Source organism: Dendrobates tinctorius, unplaced genomic scaffold (genome assembly GCF_039654945.1).
Source record: "Dendrobates tinctorius isolate UK_male_01 unplaced genomic scaffold, ASM3965494v1 ptg000071l, whole genome shotgun sequence".
Classification (NCBI taxonomy): Eukaryota; Metazoa; Chordata; class Amphibia; order Anura; family Dendrobatidae; genus Dendrobates; species Dendrobates tinctorius.
In genome coordinates, this window is record NW_027361739.1 from 3,416,033 (window position 1) to 3,434,831 (window position 18,799).

The following is an 18,799-nucleotide window of genomic DNA, read 5'->3' on the forward strand; positions in this document are numbered from 1 at the left end:
GAAACTCTAAGAAGGTGGGAATGGAGAAGACGAAAAGAGAAGAGCCGTGGTCCCTGCACCATGCGAAGGTTTTCCATTTGCAGTGATAGATGCGCACCAATACAGGCTTCCAAGTGTTAATCATGGTGGAAACCACCTCCTCGGAGAACCCAGATTGGGTTAGGAACCAGGATTCAATGGCCAGGCCGTTAAACACAGGGGCCCTGAGTTCTGGTGGCAAATCGGGCCCTGGGAGAGTAAATCTGAACAATCCGGTAGACGCCAGGGAACATCGACGATGAACTGTACCAGCTCCGTGTACCACACCGGGTGCGGCCAATCCGGGGCTACAAGGATCACTGGAAGTCCTTCCGCCTTGATCTTCCTGATGACCTTCAGGAGCAACGGGAGTGGTGGAAACACGTACAGAAGCCGAAACTGATGCCACGGAGGGACCAGTGCATATGCCCCAATGGCCTCTGGATTCCGTGACCAGGCTATGAACTCTGGCACCTTGGCGTTTAGCCTTGATGTCATCAGATAATAATAATAATCTTTATTTTTATATAGCGCTAACATATTCCGCAGCGCTTTACAATTTGCACATATTATCATCACTGTCCCCGATGGGGCTCACAATCTAAATTCCCTATCAGTGTGTCTTTAGACATACCTATCAGATCCATGTCCGGCGTCCCCCAGCGGTAACAGATCTGTTGAAAGACCTCCGGATGGAGTGACCACTCTCCTGAGGTGAGACCCTGACGGCTGAGGAAGTCCGCCGCCCAGTTTTTCACGCCCAAAATGTGCACTGCTGAGATGACAGTGGTTCTTCTTGGCCCAGCGGAAGATGTGTTTCACCTTGCACATTGCCGCCCTGCTGCGGGAGCTCCCTTGATGGTTGATATATGCCACAACCGTGGCGTTGTCCAAATGTATTCAAATGGGGCGACCCGCCAGGAGGTGATGAAACCGCCACAGAGACAACCGAATCGCCCAAATCTCCAGGACGTTAATCAGAAGGCGCGACTCCCGAGGTGACCAGCTCCCCTGGGCAGTGTGATGACGAAAGAAAGCTCCCCAGTCGAGAAGACTGGTGTCGGTGGAGACCACCAGCCAATGAACCAGGAGAAAGAATTTCCCTTGGGTGAGGGAAGACTGTAACGTCCACCATCTAAGCGCCTGCTTGACCTGCAGAGGCAATGGCACAGGCAGTCGAGGGAGAACGTGTTCCTGTCCCAGGGTGCCAGAAGCGCATGCTACAGAGGTGTAGCTGGGCGAAAGAAACAGCTTCCATCGCTGCCAACATCTTGCCCAGGACTCCCATGCTGAATCGGATGGAATGAGGATATGGGCGACAAAATGCCCGGGCTCCCTGTTGAAGGGCTAAAACCTTGTCTCAAGGGAGAATCACCAACCCTCAGGAGGTTTCCCGGGTCATTCCCAAAAAGGAAATCTGCTGAGCTGGAACGGGGGGGGGGGGGGGGGGGGGGAGTTGGCTAAACCTATCAGCCAGCCCAGGCGAGAAAGCGCATCCAAAGTGATATGGACACACTCCGCGCAGGCTTGGAAAGACTGGCCATTGATTGGAAGGTCGTCTAAGTATGGCATAACGACCAAACCCCGAGAGTGCAGAAAGGACATGATGGCCGCTATGACCTTTGTGAACACTCTGGGGGTGGAGGTGAGCCCGAAGGGCAAGGCTGTGAACTGGAAATGTTCCTCGCGGACAGCGAAGCACAGAAACTTCTGGTGAGGGGGAAAGATCGGGATATGAAGGTAAGCATCTTGGATGTCGATGGGATGCTAGAAACTCCCTTCTCCATTTAGGTGATGACAAAAAGGGAATTAGACCTACCGGTATTTCTGTTTCCAGGTCGTCCCTCAGGACTGCGGGACAGGATCACAGAAAGGTTAAAAGGCCCCTCTCACCTCCACCCTCCAGTGTTTTTTCATAGTACCACAGAAGGATGGATGGAAATGGTCTAAACACGCCCTTACAAATGCGTAAGACCCCTTAACGGCTCCATCTCAATCTCGAGCTATGGCGACCTGATGGATTGCACAATCTGCCAGAAGATCAATCCCGTGCAAGCCAAAGGCTACTTTTACACTTCCCGCTGTTTTTGCAGGCCGTATCGCCGCAATTTTTACAGTCTGCCGCAACAACGGGCCGCAAAAAAGTTGTTGATCGCCGTTTTTTATTTTTCCAATGCTATTGAAATAGTATTGGAAAAAATGGTGTTCCGCAAAACAGGAAGTCACGGTGCGCTACAAAAACGAACTTCCGTTTCTTTTTGCGGCCCCATTGATTTACAATGGGGGCCGTGTCCGTACGCCGTATAAAAGATCGCGCAAGCTCGATCTTTCATCATGGCCGCAAATACAGCCCTCACGACCGTACGGCACACCGTGGAATTATTGCGGGCCAATTTTGCGGCCCCAAAGAAATCTATTGGGGCCGCAAAATCGGCCCGCAAAAACAAGTGTAAAAGCAGCCTAAAGACAAACATAAGGGAGGGAATTAAGGGTGCCGTCCTGAAGGACCACCTGGAAACAGAATTACAGGTAGGCCTAATTCCCTTTTTCCATTACGTCCCTCCGGGCAGCACCATGGAGAATACCAAAGAAAGGTCCCAGGGTGGGTACAGAAGCCCAAGGTTCATAGTCCCAGGCAAGAAACAGTCTAGATATAGAAATGATTTGAAAGATGAAAATATAGATACAGTGCCTACAAGTAGTATTCAACCCCCTGCAGATTTAGCAGGTTTGATAAGATGCAAATAAGTTAGAGCCTTCAAACTTCACACAAGAGCAGGATTTATTAACAGATGCATAAATCTTACAAACCAAAAATTTATGTTGCTCAGTTAAATTTTAATAAATTTTAAACATAAAAGTGTGGGTCAATTATTATTCAACCCCTAGGTTTAATTTTTTGTGGAATAACCCTTGTTTGCAATTACAGCTAATAATCGTCTTTTATAAGACCTGATCAGGCCGGCACAGGTCTCTGGAGTTATCTTGGCCCACTCCTCCATGCAGATCTTCTCCAAGTTATCTAGGTTCTTTGGGTGTCTCATGTGGACTTTAATCTTGAGCTCCTTCCACAAGTTTTCAATTGGGTTAAGGTCAGGAGACTGACTAGGCCACTCCAACACCTTGATTTTTTGCCTCTTGAACCAGGCCTTGGTTTTCTTGTCTGTGTGATTTGGGTCGTTGTCTTGTTGGAAGATGAAATGACGACCCATCTTAAGATCCTTGATGGAGGAGCGGAGGTTCTTGGCCAAAATCTCCAGGTAGGCCGTGCTATCCATCTTCCCATGGATGCGGACCAGATGGCCAGGCCCCTTGGCTGAGAAACAGCCCCACAGCATGATGCTGCCACCACCATGCTTGACTGTAGGGATGGTATTCTTGGGGTCGTATGCAGTGCCATCCAGTCTCCAAACGTCACGTGTGTGGTTGGCACCAAAGATCTTGATCTTGGTCTCATCAGACCAGAGAACCTTGAACCAGTCTGTCTCAGAGTCCTCCAAGTGATCATGAGCAAACTGTAGACGAGCCTTGACATGACGCTTTGAAAGTAAAGGTACCTTACGGGCTCGTCTGGAATGGAGACCATTGCGGTGGAGTACGTTACTTATGGTATTGACTGAAACCAATGTCCCCACTGCCATGAGATCTTCCCGGAGCTCCTTCCTTGTTGTCCTTGGGTTAGCCTTGACTCTTCGGACAAGCCTGGCCTCGGCACGGGAGGAAACTTTCAAAGGCTGTCCAGGCTGTGGAAGGCTAACAGTAGTTCCATAAGCCTTCCACTTCCGGATGATGCTCCCAACAGTGGAGACAGGTAGGCCCAACTCCTTGGAAAGGGTTTTGTACCCCTTGCCAGCCTTGTGACCCTCCACGATCTTGTCTCTGATGGCCTTGGAATGCTCCTTTGTCTTTCCCATGTTGACCATATATGAGTGCTGTTCACAAGTTTGGGGAGGGTCTTAAATAGTCAGAAAAGGCTGGAAAAAGAGATAATTAATCCAAACATGTGAAGCTCATTGTTCTTTGTGCCTGAAATACTTCTTAATACTTTAGGGGAACCAAACAGAAATCTGGTGGTTTGAGGGGTTGAATAATAAATGACCCTCTGAATAAACTTTTCACAATTTAAAAAAAAATTAAACAAAGAAATAACATTCTTTTTTGCTGCAGTGCATTTCACACTTCCAGGCTGATCTACAGTCCAAATGTCACAATGCCAAGTTAATTCCCAATGTGTAAACCTGCTAAATCTGCAGGGGGTTGAATACTACTTGTAGGCACTGTATCTAAAGAGATCCACAAAGATAATCACCGTAGTGAGTGTCTGATATATGTCTGCAATGGCCAATTTCAGAATGTGGTAAACAAGATATGCAGTAGAAACAGAGTGAAACACAACCGTTGTACCCCAATACCAATAATGAACCAAAGTGAATTACAGTTATTGTGATAGATACTTAAACTGCAGTCACAGAATAGATTTTAAAACCTTATTGCCCAGCAAAAGTATGGTGATAGCCACAGCCACAATAAAATGAGGACTGTACAGACCAGTAATCGGCTGCATGTGCTTAACACAGGAACGTTCCTTCATCGGAATTGATGAAAGTGGTGGTGGTGGTGGGGGGTTGTTGGTAAAAATCCTTTGACATGAGATATAATTTGAAACTGCCTCTATACAAGTCATTAGCCCAGACATTGTAAATGGGTCAACTTATTTATTTATATATTATATCCTAAAAGGCAATCTTCTTAGTGATATTTATACACCTCGACTGCCATGGTGGGAGGAACCACACGCTATAACTAGCGGAAAGTAGGTTTCCTCCCATCACAGAGGGGACTGTATACTGGGAGGCAGAGGGACTATGGGTTCTCAACTGTAAGAGTCCTGGATACAGATTCTTTTACCTTAGGAGCCCTGACTTCTGTAAGAGCAGTAAGTATGAGATCCTCTAATTGTAGCCACATGACGCAGTGCTGCCGATTCACCACAAGGTGCAAAAAGCAGTGATGCCATCCCTGGTAAATATAATACAACGTATTAATGGGACAAGAATCTGTCTACCAGGTGTTGATCAAGGAAACTAGTTCGACTGCCATATGTGGAGTCGGGAAGGATTCTTTTCTTCCACCTCGTGGGATTTCCTGCACCCAGAACAGTAGTAAGTCCATTTATAGGATGAACCCCATAGACGTATGTCTCCCTTTAAGGCTAAGTATGAAAGAGACTTGCCTTTAGCACTCAAGGCAGTAACTCACTTGAGAGTTCTGTTCCAAACAGAAGAAATCCTAAGTTACTAGGCCAATTCAAGCATAGCAGTTCGTCTGGCTAAGCCCAGTTGCAAAGAATGAAGCAACAGAAGCTGGATCTGGGTCTCAAAACACGAGGATTTTATAACCGGAGTTGAGGCCAGAGACAAAATGTGAAGTGGTGGCGGACCATACAAAGTGCGGCCACGCAACAAGGCACAAGTCAGAAGGCCTAAGCCAGAGACACAAAGCCTGATGTACTATGAAGCACCGATGTACTATGACACTAATGACACCTTGAGGCACCGAAGCGCTACGATGCAATATGATGCACAAAGGCACTATGAAGAACTATGATGCAATGTTATGCACAAAGGCACTATGAAGCACTATGGTGCAATATGTTGCATAGAGGCATTATGAAGCAATATGATGCATAGCGGAACTATGAAGCAATATGATGCATAGAGGCACTATGAAGTCATATGATGCACAAAGGCACTATGAAGTCATATGATGCACAGAGGCACAATGAAGCACTATGAGGCAATGTTATGCACAAAGGCACTATGAAGCACTATGATTCAATATGATGCATAGAGGCACTATGATGCATGGAGGCACTATGATGCAATATGATGCACAGAGGCACTATGATGCAATACAATTCACAGACTACGGCCATGCTTAAAAGGTGCCAAACGAGAGACCAGGCCCACAGTTACATCCAAGAGAGCAATCAGAGTTCCGGAAAAACCTCCACTCTGAATGTTACATCTCATTTGTGAGACTGGCTCCACCTGTAGGAGCTAATTAATGAGCCACAGCTGGAGGGTAGCCTTCATGGAGACCATGTGCTGCATTACCTCCATGTGTCCAGTCAAAAGGCTATGTGCAGACATGACCTGCAACTAACCTGAAGTCACATCGTGAGATGTAGCCTGGAAAGATGGCCTTACTATAGCCTAGAGGTCCACGGCCTAGCTGCGTATATGTGAAAACACATCTCAGCACATGAGGCTCTAGGCCCGGATGCAGCACATGCCGAGAGCCCACCATGGAGGGAAGCGGAATCTGGTCAGGAATGTTGCATTACTGCCAAAGATTTCCTCTCCTGTGCCCCACGAGATCCAGGAACCTAGCCTATTGCCTGTCTCGTTCTGCACTTTCGTGTTCACGCCGACCTTGCGTCCCAGGGCCCCGCTCTAACATTACTGCAGGCGCGATGGTCTTCTCCACCGCGTAACTTCTGGATGTAGTGGTGTTTTGCTGGCCGGCATCCGAACCGAGAGCCCCCACATTGGGAAGAAGCGGCTCTACCCGACTGGTCTCTGCGCCTGGGAGACTCCCCACCAAGAAATGTCAGCCCCGGGCTGCTTGACAGGGGGAAGGTTTGCATGATCCCCCTGAGCCCATTGTGCAGGCTGACTGTTGGCTGAGGCACCTCTCCGAGAGGTGCCGGCCATGGTCGGCTTGACAGGGGGAAGGGAAGGCCGAGACCTCCGATCCCTGAGACCGTCTGATACAGCGATTGATGGCTGAGGGACCTCCACCCAGAGGGAAATCAGCCACGAACCGCCTGCAGGGTGGGGGGGGGGGAAGCGGTAAATCGTCCACAGGCTACCTTCACTCTAGGAGCAACTTCTCATACAACCGTCCCCTGTTGGGACAGGAGAAACACTGGAAGCTCGAGGTGGGAGGGACCTTTTAACCTCTCTGTGATTCTGTCGCGCTATAGGTCAAGGAAGGTCTACCTCCAAAGTGCTGTCCGGAGGGACGTAATGGAAAATTCTATTTTGCATCCGGAGGACACCAGGTCCCTGACCCATTTGTCGTGAACGACAAAGCCAGGCATGACGAAACAGAAGTAGACAGCCGCCTACTCTGCAGGTGTCGACAGGATAATGCCACGAGTCATTGAGCCAAGAATCTATGGGACCTGGATCTTTAGATCTGGACTCTTTGGGTCAGCTCTTCCACGACTGTTGCTGACGGAAGACTGAAAACTATATTGTTGCGGACGGCGAAAAGGTCGCCTTGGTCCTTTGCTGGGGGAAGAATTTACTCCCTCCTGTGGCGTCAGATATAATGTGATCCAGCTTTTCCCCCGAATAAACGACCGCTCAGGTAAGGCAGAGATGTTAGGGACTTTTTCAACGCAGAGTCCGCTCGTCATTCACTGAGCCACAGTGCCCATCTAATGGTGATGGCCTTAGAGGCTACAAGAGCAGGGCAGTTAGCCGCATCCAGGGAGGCGTGCACCAAATAGTCTCCCGCTAGGGAAATCTAATTGGCCAGATCCGCTGCCTCCGGGGGAAGATTACTATCCTAAATGGTTTTGGTTAGGGAATACGCCCAGGAAACCAAAGCTTTAGCAATCCATGCAGCGCAAAAGAGAGAGTGCCGAGCCAGAGGTTTCAAACACTGAGCGAGTGAGATGCTCGATCTGACGATCAGTGGGATTTTTAATCGAGGATCAATCCGGTAAGGAAAGGAGGGTTTTGGAGGCCAGGCAAGATACGGGTGGATCGACTGGAGGGGATTCAGTCTATTACTTCCGCAGGTCCGATGAAAAAGGGTCTCTCGCCTCAAGAGGCTACTGACCTGTGAAGCGTTAGTTCGACAGCATAGGGAGCGGCCGGACAAAGTCCTGAAACTTGGGGTGGTTGGCGAACACACTATGAGGACGTTTGATCCACTTGAAGGACACCGCGTGATCCGGGGCAGGGATAGAGTCCTCGTCAACCCTCAAAGTCTGGTTGATGGCTTCAATGAGAGAATCCACCATCACCTGATACTCCAGTGAGTCCAGGTTGAGGGAGCCGCCAGACTCGTACTCAGAGCTCTAATCGCTGTGAACCGCTGATGAGGGGGAGCGGGAAACAGAACTCACGGATGTCGTGGCGCGAGAAGGCCTGGGAGACGTGCTATGGGGCCGTTACCTAGATTGCCTGTGAAGATTTTGCTGGCCGACGTTCCCGTGAGGTAGAGGAACTCTCTAATACAGGCAGTCGAATGCCCCGACCTATGAAGGGATCTTGTAGGGACTCAATCGCTTTAGTTAGTGAAGCCATGGACTGGGACAGTGATGAAGCCCACTTAGGGGGACTAGGTACACTTGGTTCGGTAGCGGCTCCTGAGCGCATTCGGGATCACAGGCTTTGCAGAATGGCAGATTCTGTCCCCGTGGTAAGTCTTGCAGGTGGTACATGAGGTGAAAAACTGTATGTGGCTTGTTAGGCTTTCTGGATGCCTTAGGCCATGTGCACACGCTGCGGTTTTTGCTGCGGTTTTGGCCCTGCAGAACTGCAGCAGTTCCGCAGACATGGTACTTTACCATGTTAGCCTATGGGTTTTCAAAACCGCAGTGCTCACGCTGCGGTTTTTTACCTGCAGAAAAGCTGCAGGTTTTTTTCCGCAGCATGTCAATTGTTTCTGCGGATTCTGCTGCGGTTTCACACCTTTAACATAGTAGAGGTGTGAAACCGCAGGCCAAACCGCAGGTCACTTTACCTGCGGTTTTACCTGCGGTTCCACGGGAAAAAACCTGCAGGTGAATCTGCAGTGTGTGCACATAGCCTTAGAGCAGTGGTCCCCAACTTTTCTGACCTAGAGAGCCACATTCAGCTCAGAGAGGGTCGCAAGCCACATCCAGCTCCACTCACAGTAATGGCAACCAAAGCCACCATTACGGGTATAATGATAACTAAAGCTTTTCCACAGAAATCACCCAGAATCAGTATACCTATATCCATTGGTCCCCACAATGCCCCCATTCAGTATTTTCCCACCCAGCACTCTCAACACACTGTCACATCCATCTTCAAGCAACTCCTCTGACAGGTAGTATCATCCTGTTTCCAGTGTATCATAATTAAATTCTCTCTAAATGCCTAGAGGTACTGTCACACTTAGCGATGTACCAGCGATATGACGCGGTCAGGATCGCTGGTACATCGCTAAGTGGTCACTAGTGAGCTGCCACACAGGCAGATCTCACCAGCGACATCGCTGGGGACAGGGGTCGCTACTTACCTGTCACACTAGGCGATCCTGCGTCCTCCCGCCCGGCACCACGCTCGTCTCTCCACAGGAAGCTGACAACGAGAAGCGGTCCTGAACGTTCTCGCGCGATCAGCGATAAGCAGCGGGTCGTAGGTAAGTATCAGACACAGCGATGTCGCTAGCAATATCGCTATAACGTCACAAGTTATAGCGATATTGCTAGCGATATCACTTAGTGTGACAGTACCTTAAGACCAGTATATGTGCATCCAGATCTGCTCTTCTGTGTAGGGTTACTCACAAAATTCACCATTTTGAGATTTGCTCTTCATACCTGTTTAATGGACCTAGAGCTAATGCGCCAAGCTAGCAGACAGCCGCAAGCCACAATTCATGGGACCGCGAGACACATGTAGCTCCCAAGCTACAGATTGGGGACCCCTGCCTTAGGAGAGTGACATAGTGTACCCAGTATGACCCTGATCCCTGTTAATATGTCACTAAAGGGAACAGTGGCTACTAACCCAGAGGGTTACTGTAGACTGTGAGACCTCGCGGGCAGGGTCCTCTCTCCTTCTGTACTTGTGTGTCTCTTGTCTTACACATGTTTATTGTACTTGTCTATATTTCGCCTTTTCATATGTAAAGTGCCATGGAATAAATGGCGCTATATAAATGAATAATAAGAATAATAAGAATAATAAAAGGGCCAATAGGTAATCCGTCCCCGTGTGCAGGTTAGATCTTATCCAGGTCCCAGTCCCCCCGGTCCTCTGTGAAATTCCCCAGGTAGAATAAGCGAATATGCCGTCCAGTTCACCCGCTGGGAACAGAGTAGAATGCAGCATCAGGAATTAAATAGTCAGCCACGAGTGGAAAGGTGGCCAGTATTAAAAATGGCAGCTGGGAATCCAATCCCAGAAGGCGGTCTCACCCCATGCAAGAAGCGCCAAGAGAGTGGGCAGCTGAACGCATCAAGGGGCGAGGATGAAGAAAGCGGGATGCAGCATCGGGAAGCGATGCGCGCTCAGGAGCTCCCCCACCCGCCGAACTTGACCCAGGCACTTACCAGTCGTGATCCGAAAGGCCCGTTGAGAAGTGCAGAGCTCAGACTGATCTGCTTGCAGGTCAGGTGGTGCAGTGTGGACGGTGCAGGAACAACCCTCCATCCACCTCCCTGGCGAAGGGATGGTGGAGAGGGATCGTCCGCCTCCTACCATCCCCACTGTTCTGTCAGTGGTGATGCAGTGGGGAGGGGGGGGGTTTGCACAGACGCCACCAGTGCTTCTGTTCATCCTAGGGCTTCATTCCCTCAGGATGGGACAGGGCTATTGGTCTGGCTATAATAGGCCTGGCTGCAGAAGGGGTTACATGGAGGCAACACTCCATGTTCCCGTCTGTTGGTGGTGTGGGGAGAGCTGTGCCCTGAAGGGACCCGTTGCCCCGTAGAGCTCAGGGATATCTTGTAACGGTGCAGGAGGGGGTACGTGGAGGCGACACTCCACGTTCCTGCATGTTGTTGGTTTGGGGAGATCGAAACCCTGAAGGGATCAGTCGCCCCTTGTAATCCGTTAAAAAGATTAAAAATAAAAATAGAAAATAAAAAATTGTGGTCTGAAGACCAGACCCATGTGCCTCCTACAGACACTAAGCACGAACTGGTTCGGCTGGAGCCAGTGGTAGGTGTATACTGCAGAGGAGGAGGAGCTAGCTTATTTATATTCACTTAGTGTCTCCTAGTGGCAGGAGTATACACCCATGGTCCTGTGTCCCCCAATGAGGAGAAGGAGAAATATATTTTATGTTCTAGCTAAATGGCTTGATTATTGTATCATAATGATACAAAGCCTGATGTTCCCATTTTACTACAATAAATTTATCACTTAAACATGAGCCACGTATGAGGGAGTTGGAGTCGTGGTCATGGAAATTGAGGAGTCGGAGGATTGGCTTACTGACTCCACAGCCTTGGTTATTAGGCTATGTGCACACGTTGCGGATTCTGAGGCGTTTCCGCAGCGGTTTTGGCCCTGCGGAAACGCAGCAGTTCCGCTTACCATGTACAGTACAATGAAACCCTATGGGGTTTCAAAAACGCTGTGGATTTTTCCACGCGGTTTTGCTGCGGTTTACAAACCGCAGCATGTCAATTGTTTGTGCGGATTCCGCAGTGGTTTCATACCTTTACCATAGTAGAGGTGTGAAACCGCAGGGCAAAACCGCAGACCAAACCGCAGGTCACTTTACCTGCGTTTCCGCGCGGAATCCGCAACGTGTGCACATAGCCTAAGTGCATCTTGTATCCCATGCCTGGTGTTTTTCTTGTGGACATGTAAAATATTTGTTGACACTGTGAGCCATTGCCTCCAATTTCTGTATAATGAAGACACCTACTGTCATCTTTCTATATGATTTGTAATAAAACTGTTCTTTTATCATATTTTGGACTTCGTACTCCATGTCTCTTGTAGGATATATCGTAAAGGGATGGTACCGCAATTTTATATAATTTGCAAAAAAAAAAGTAAGTAACAAAACATGTTTCAGCAAATGTTGTACTAACTAGGATTTATGTTTTTTTTTGTAATAATGTTTTAATGTAGCCACTGGGCGCTGCCATTTTGCTTTGCAGGTCTGTAATGGTCGCTGCATGACATACAGTCTGCAAATATGGCTGCCCTGGGCATAGGAGACCCTATCTCTAACATTGCAGCCGCACTAGCAGTGAACTGGGCACACCCCTGTGGGCTGCACAATTCACTGCTGTGGGTGTGGCTGGGTGCCATTTTACTGTAGCCCAGTGCTATCCGCTGAGTTCCACTTACCCTCTATCACAGGACCTGTTATGACAGAAGCTGTACTGTTCACTTCTGACATGACAGGTCCTGTGTTGTGAGAACTGAGGACAAGCTGTAGATGCGGAGAAGGTGGACAGCAGAGGAGAGAAGCGCTCACTGGAGCTGGAGGATGGAGAGCAGTGAGTGCTGGTGACTTGCCTCCATACTCATCTGTCCTGTTACTCCCAGGCACTGCACTGTACGTTCTGAGCAGACATCATATGCTCCTCACACGCTTCCCTGCTCCACTGTGTCCTTCTCTCCTGCTCTGTCTCCACCTCCCCACTCACACAACAGCCCCAGTGATCTCCGGTAAGCTGGCACCGTCCCCTTGGCTTTTATGGCTGTCTGAGAAGGACAGTGACATACAGACATACTGTCTGCTGAGCCGTGTGCGGTGTTGGGTGAGAGCTATACGGCGGTGTTGGGTGAGAGCTATATGGCGGTATTAGGTGAGAGCTACAGTACAGACCAAAAGTTTGGACACACCTTCTCATTCAAAGCGTTTTCTTTATTTTCATGACTATGAAAACTGTAGATTCACTCTGAAGGCATCAAAACTATGAATTAACACATGTGGAATTATATAATTAACAAAAAAGTGTGAAACAACTGAAAATATGACATATTCTAGGTTCTTCAAAGTAGCCACCTTTTGCTTTGATTACTGCTTTGCACACTCTTGGCATTCTCTTGATGAGCTTCAAGAGGTAGTCACCGGAAATGGTCTTCCAACGGTCTTGAAAGAGTTCCCAGAGATGCTTAGCACTTGTTGGCCCTTTTGCCTTCACTCTGCGGTCCAGTTCACCACAAAACCATCTCGATTGGGTTCAGGTCTGGTGACTGTGGAGGCCAGGTCATCTGGCGTAGCACCCCATCACGCTCCTTCTTGGTCAAACAGCCCTTACACAGCCTGGAGGTGTGTTTGGGGTCATTGTCCTGTTGAAAAATAAATAATGGTCCAACTAAACCGAATGGAATAGCATGCCGCTGCAAGATGCTGTGGTAGCCATTCTGGTTCAGTATGCCTTCAATTTTGAATAAATCCCCAACAGTGTCACCAGCAAAGCACCCCCACACCATCCCACCTCCTCCTCCATGATTCAGGGTGGGAAACCGGAATGTAGAGTCCATCCGTTCACCTTTTCTGCGTCGCACAAAGACACGGTGGTTGGAACCAAAGATCTCACATTTGGACTCATCAGACCAAAGCACAGATTTCCACTGGTCTAATGTCCATTCCTTGTGTTCTTTAGCCCAAACAAGTCTCTTCTGCTTGTTGCCTGTCCTTAGCAGTGGTTTCCTAGCAGCTATTTTACCATGAAGGCCTGCTGCACAAAGTCTCCTCTTAACAGTTGTTATAGAGATGTGTCTGCTGCTAGAACTCTGTGTGGCATTGACCTGGTCTCTAATCTGAGCTGCTGTTAACCTGCGATTTCTGAGGCTGGTGACTCAGATGAACTTCTCCTCTGCAGCAGAGGTGACTCTTGGTCTTCCTTTCCTGGGGCGGTCCTCATGTGAACCAGTTTCTTTGTAGCGCTTGATGGTTTTTGCCACTGCACTTGGGGACACTTTCAAAGTTTTCCCAATTTTTCGGACTGACTGACATTCATTTCTTAAAGTAATGGCCACTCGTTTTTATTTACTTAGCAGCTTTTTTCTTGCCATAATACAAATTATAACAGTCTATTCAGTAGGACAATCAGCTGTGTATCCACCAGACTGCTGCACAACACAACTGATGGTCCCAACCTCATTATAAGGCAAGAAATCACACTTATTAAACCTGACAGGGCACACTGTGAAGTGAAAACTATTTCCAGTGACTACCTCTTGAAGCTCATCAAGAGAATGCCAAGAGTGTGTAAAGCAGTAATCAAAGCAAAAGATGGCTACTCTGAAGAACCTATAATATAAGACATAGTTTCAGTTGTTTCACACTTTTTTGGTAATCATCTAATTCCACGTGTTAATTCATAGTTTTGATGCCTTCAGAGTGAATCTACAAATTTCATAGTCATGAAAATAAAGAAAACTTTGAATAAGAAAGTGTGTCCAAACTTTTGGTCTGTACTGTATATGGCGGTAGTAGGTGAGAGCTATATGGCGGTATTATGAGTGAGCTATATGGCGGTATTATGTGAGAAATGTATGGCGGTATTATGTGAGAAATGTATGGCGGTATTATGTGAGAACTATACGGCGGTATTATGCGAGAACTATACGGCGGTATTATGCGAGAACTATACGGCGGTATTATGCGAGAACTATATGGCGGTATTATGTGTGGTCTATATGGTGGTATTATGTGAGAACACTATGGCAGTATTATCTGCAGAAAGGGGACCCATTCTAGGGTGGTTCTGGCTGAGCACCTGCACACGGGTCTGGAGTAATAGAGGGGGCAGCATGACCTCCAGTTAGATGCAGTCAGGGGAAGGCTGGTGAGACAGCTGAAGAGAAGGGTCTCATTTATTTCATCATTACTATATGGCTACATTTCCACCCAGCCTGCTTCCCCGGACTGCGCCTGTCGCCTCGCTTTCACACCGCCAGGGCAGGATGGAGAAGACAGGATCTGAGGAGTGGAATGAAGTCTTTGCATGCAAAGTCTGGATCAGAACAGGCCATCAACCAGCTGAAATGTTTCCTGGATTTCTGTGGAGCAGACGGTCCATTCATGTGTATAAAAGACAGTGCTCCATGATACAATCCCTGGCTGCTCCGCACACCGAACAAGGTGCCGCCCCCCCCATGCAGTTCGTTCAACATATGCGTTAAAGGACTGGGCTAGCACAACTGCCTTCTGTGGATCGCTTTAGGAGATCATGGACCCCCGAACCCTGCAGACCGCGTCAAAGGGTCCGTCACAGAATGAAGGCACATCGCTAACGCATGCCGAATATGACATGCGTTAGCGATGCGCTCGTCTATAGCAGTGTATGGGTGCGTTAACGCATCCGTTACATAGCGTTAATGCGACTATGTAAAGAATGCGTTAAACGCACACCCTTATTGCAATATGAACCCGGTCTTAGTCTGTCTGAAGAGCACTGGAAGCAATCATACAGCACTATTTTTATTATACATACTAATCCAAAAGAAAAGTAGTCCCTTCCCCTGTAGCCCTCACTTCTTATTTACATACTGAAAGAAATGATCATTTAAATTCACACAAAGAACAAACAGGTGGATCATTCATGGAATACACTTACTGTGAGTTATCTTCATTGTGTATTCGTTTCAACTCCCTAATGTGCAAATTCCTTACTCTTTCAAGGCGTTCCAGCTCTGCTTGTATTTCAGCTTCTTCCTGCACAAAAAAACCCCAAAATCACATTAATTTAGATGCAAACAAAAATGACAGTGACAATGAGTAATTACTTGATTCTTACTTTTTTTAGGTGACCTAGTCGAAGTTTGAATATTTCCTCCTGTTCATGATACTCTGCTAAAGTTAACCTGCAAACAAAAAAGTAAAACCTTTTAAAGGTTTTTTTACCCCTTCACCCCTGGGCCATTTTCGATTTCTTGCTCCCCTTCTTCCCAGAGCCATAACTTTATTCTTCCATCAATATGGCCGTGTGAGGGCTTGTTTTTTTGTGGGATGAGTTGTACTTTTGAACAACACCTTTGATTTTACTACATGATGTACTGGAAAACAGGAGAAAAATTCCAAGCATGATGAAATTTCAAAAAAGTGCAATTCCACAAATTTTTTTTCCACCATGTTTATTAAATACTAAAACTGACCTGCTATTATGATTCTCCACGTCTTTATGAGTTCGCAGATACCAAACATATCACCAAGCTGATATTTTCATTGATACTATTTTGGGGTAGATACCATGTTTTGAATGCCTGTTAGTTCTAACTTATTGCAATGTTCCAGTGACCGTAATTCCGGCATTTTGATTTTTTTTGCTACACCGTTTAAGCGATTGGATTATTTAAATTTAATATTTTGATAAGTCTCCCTAGGGAACTTGAAACTGCGATCTTCTGATTGCTTGTGCTACATATAGCAAGCAGAAATGCTCACATACTATGAACGCCGCAATTCAACCCGCAGCTGTTAGGGGCACAAGACAGCTGAACAAATCAGCTGTCACACGCTGGAAAAGTTGCGCGCTCAGCGCCGGAACCCGCATCAAAGGGGTATATACGTTTTATGCCGTGAAGGGGTTAAAGAAGCACCCCCATGAAAGTTTTTATCCTCTTAATATCCTGCGGTCATCAATTATACAGCACTATGTACTTATAATTGCTCATTTTTCCTTTCTAGCCAGCTAATTCTTCTTTTATCTGCTCTATGTAGCAACAGGAAGTCTCTTGTCCCTGCAGAAAATATTCCCCTGTTTAGCTCCTGAGCCAGTTGCTTCCCCCTCCCCCTGCCATTGACTTTTTCAGTGACTCATGCAGGGAAAATTGACCTTCTGTATCCACATAGAGCTTAGAAGGATTCTGCTAGTCAGTTTTTAATCAAGTGATGTCATAGACCTAATGGAAAGGAGAAGAATTAGCTGGTTAGAAAGGCAAAAAATCAATTGTAAGTACACAGTGATATATAATATGATGACTGCAATATATTAAGAGGATACAAGTTTTTATAGGTGAGCTTCTTTAAGTATCATCAACCTCATAACGCAACCATTATTTTCTCCAAGACGTATGAGGGTTTGTTTGTTTTTTTTTTTTTTATTTATTTAGTGCAACTTGTAGTTTTGAATGACACCACTCATTTTGCCCCAAATATTACTGAGAACAGGGGAGAAAAATTCTAAGTGCAGTAAACTAGTGAAAAAAAACCAAAGCACACATATCAATCTACTGTTTTTATAGCTTTCATTGTCTGGTATTAAAAAAAAAAAAATGGCAGCATGCTTCTTCAGGTCAGTACAATTACACAACAAACATTTAAATGGTTTAAAGACAATACATACCTAAATAGAAATTTGCTCTGACAGAGTGGAATGGGGGGCGCTTGTCTTTTTCAAGTGCCGTCCTAACTATGACAACAGTTTGGTGGGGCATATGCAGCATTTTTAATAGCTTTGAATAATATTTTTTATTATTTTCTAGATTCATCAAACTGTTATCTAAAATTTTTGCACTTGTTTTTAATCCACATGGGTCTTGAAACTGACCAGTGGTTCAATATCATGCAAACCTTTGGTATTGCAATATATAATGAAAAATAAGGTCTCCAATATAGCCTAGCCTATGTTTGGGCATCAAAGTAGCGCTAAGAAGGCAGCCATAGGGTCTTCAACAGGCACCTGTCTACGATGAGAACCCACTGGCACCAAGATCATGTCATGAAGGTAGGTGGGCCAAATTACATCTACACAGATGCCCCACCCACACGCACGCCACCTAAATGCTGCTGTCAGACTGACAATGGTATTTAAGAGGTTACCAGCAGTGACTAAAGCTAGCTGCAGTCGCTGAGATACAGTCGCTCCATGACATAATAGTACACCAATAGTACATCACGGAAGGAGTGAAGACAAAAGTTCCATAACACAAGCACATACAACACACAAATAATATACTGTTTTGAGAAAAATATTCAAACAATCTTTGCACATATGATGACGTGAACCACACCATTCCTCGCACTTACGCTTCATTTTCAGCACCATTGGTCTTGTTTTTACGTTGCTTTTGCTCATTATTAGCTGGTGGAGTCTGTCCCATAGCAGGAGGCTTCCGCTTGGCCAGCAACTTTCGTTGTCGCTCAATCTCTTCCCTTTGAGAATTTATTCGTTCCTGCTGCCTAAAATAGAAAATAAAAATAAGAAAAACACAAAAGATAACTCAGTCAATATGTACAAAGTTTTGCAGGAATTATCCCAATCCTGGATATACTATTGATCAGCCTTAAATACTTTATTCTCATCTACATAACTACCCCTAGATGACATGGCTTGGAGGACTGTGTGTATAGAATTTACCTGGCTGCATTTTTTGCTGCGGGTGATTTGTTGTCACCAAGAAAATTACTGTAAAACAGACCTGGGCAAAGTGCAGCCCGCAGGCCATATCCAGCCCTCTGGCTGTCTCAGTCCGGCCCGCAGACCGAGACAGACGTGGGGCTGAAAACCTGAGATCTGTGGGCCTCACTGTGCCCGCCCGCTCGCCATCTCCTGCAGTCAGCATTGGTGGAGGAGGGGCCTCCGACTACTTCCTCCACCAATCAGCGTGTGAAACATCTGACGCGATGACGTCGTCATGTCATCACGTCAACTGTGTACCGCCGGAGAATCAGCACATCGGAGACAGCAGAAGAAGCATGGGGCCTGGGAATGGGACCGAGGTGAGTATGTGGTGGTTTTTTTTTCTTCATGTGTATGAATATGGGGGTGACCATGGGGAGGCTGTGTGGGGCTCATGCCGCACACGGGGAGGCTGTGTGGGGCTCATGCCGCACTCGGGGAGGCTGTGTGGGGCTCATGCCGCACTCGGGGAGGCTGTGTGGGGCTCATGCCGCACTCGGGGAGGCTGTGTGGGGCTCATGCCGCACACGGGGAGGTTGTGTGGGGCTCATGCCGTATATAAGGGGCTGTGTGGGGGGGGGGTTTGGAGTTCAAAGATATATAGGGGGGTGTCAGCATACTTCATTCTGCTCAATATTAAGTGATACAATATTAATATTGAGTAGAATTAATATCTAGCCATTAGATCGG

General features: G+C 47.1%; 1 protein-coding gene across 2 annotated transcripts in view; it reads right to left on the reverse strand.

Annotated features, from left to right (window-relative positions):
• TLK2 (tousled like kinase 2) overlaps positions 1 to 18,799 on the reverse strand; it is a 153,801-nt gene that overhangs the window by 59,122 nt on the left and 75,880 nt on the right. For both annotated transcript variants that reach the window (XM_073582335.1, XM_073582336.1), the window contains exons 11-13: positions 17,737 to 17,889; positions 15,506 to 15,572; positions 15,326 to 15,423 (exon numbers count right to left, since the gene is read on the reverse strand). In XM_073582335.1, coding sequence (XP_073438436.1) covers positions 15,326 to 15,423; positions 15,506 to 15,572; positions 17,737 to 17,889 — 318 coding nt within the window. The remainder of the gene's footprint in view (positions 1 to 15,325; positions 15,424 to 15,505; positions 15,573 to 17,736; positions 17,890 to 18,799) is intronic.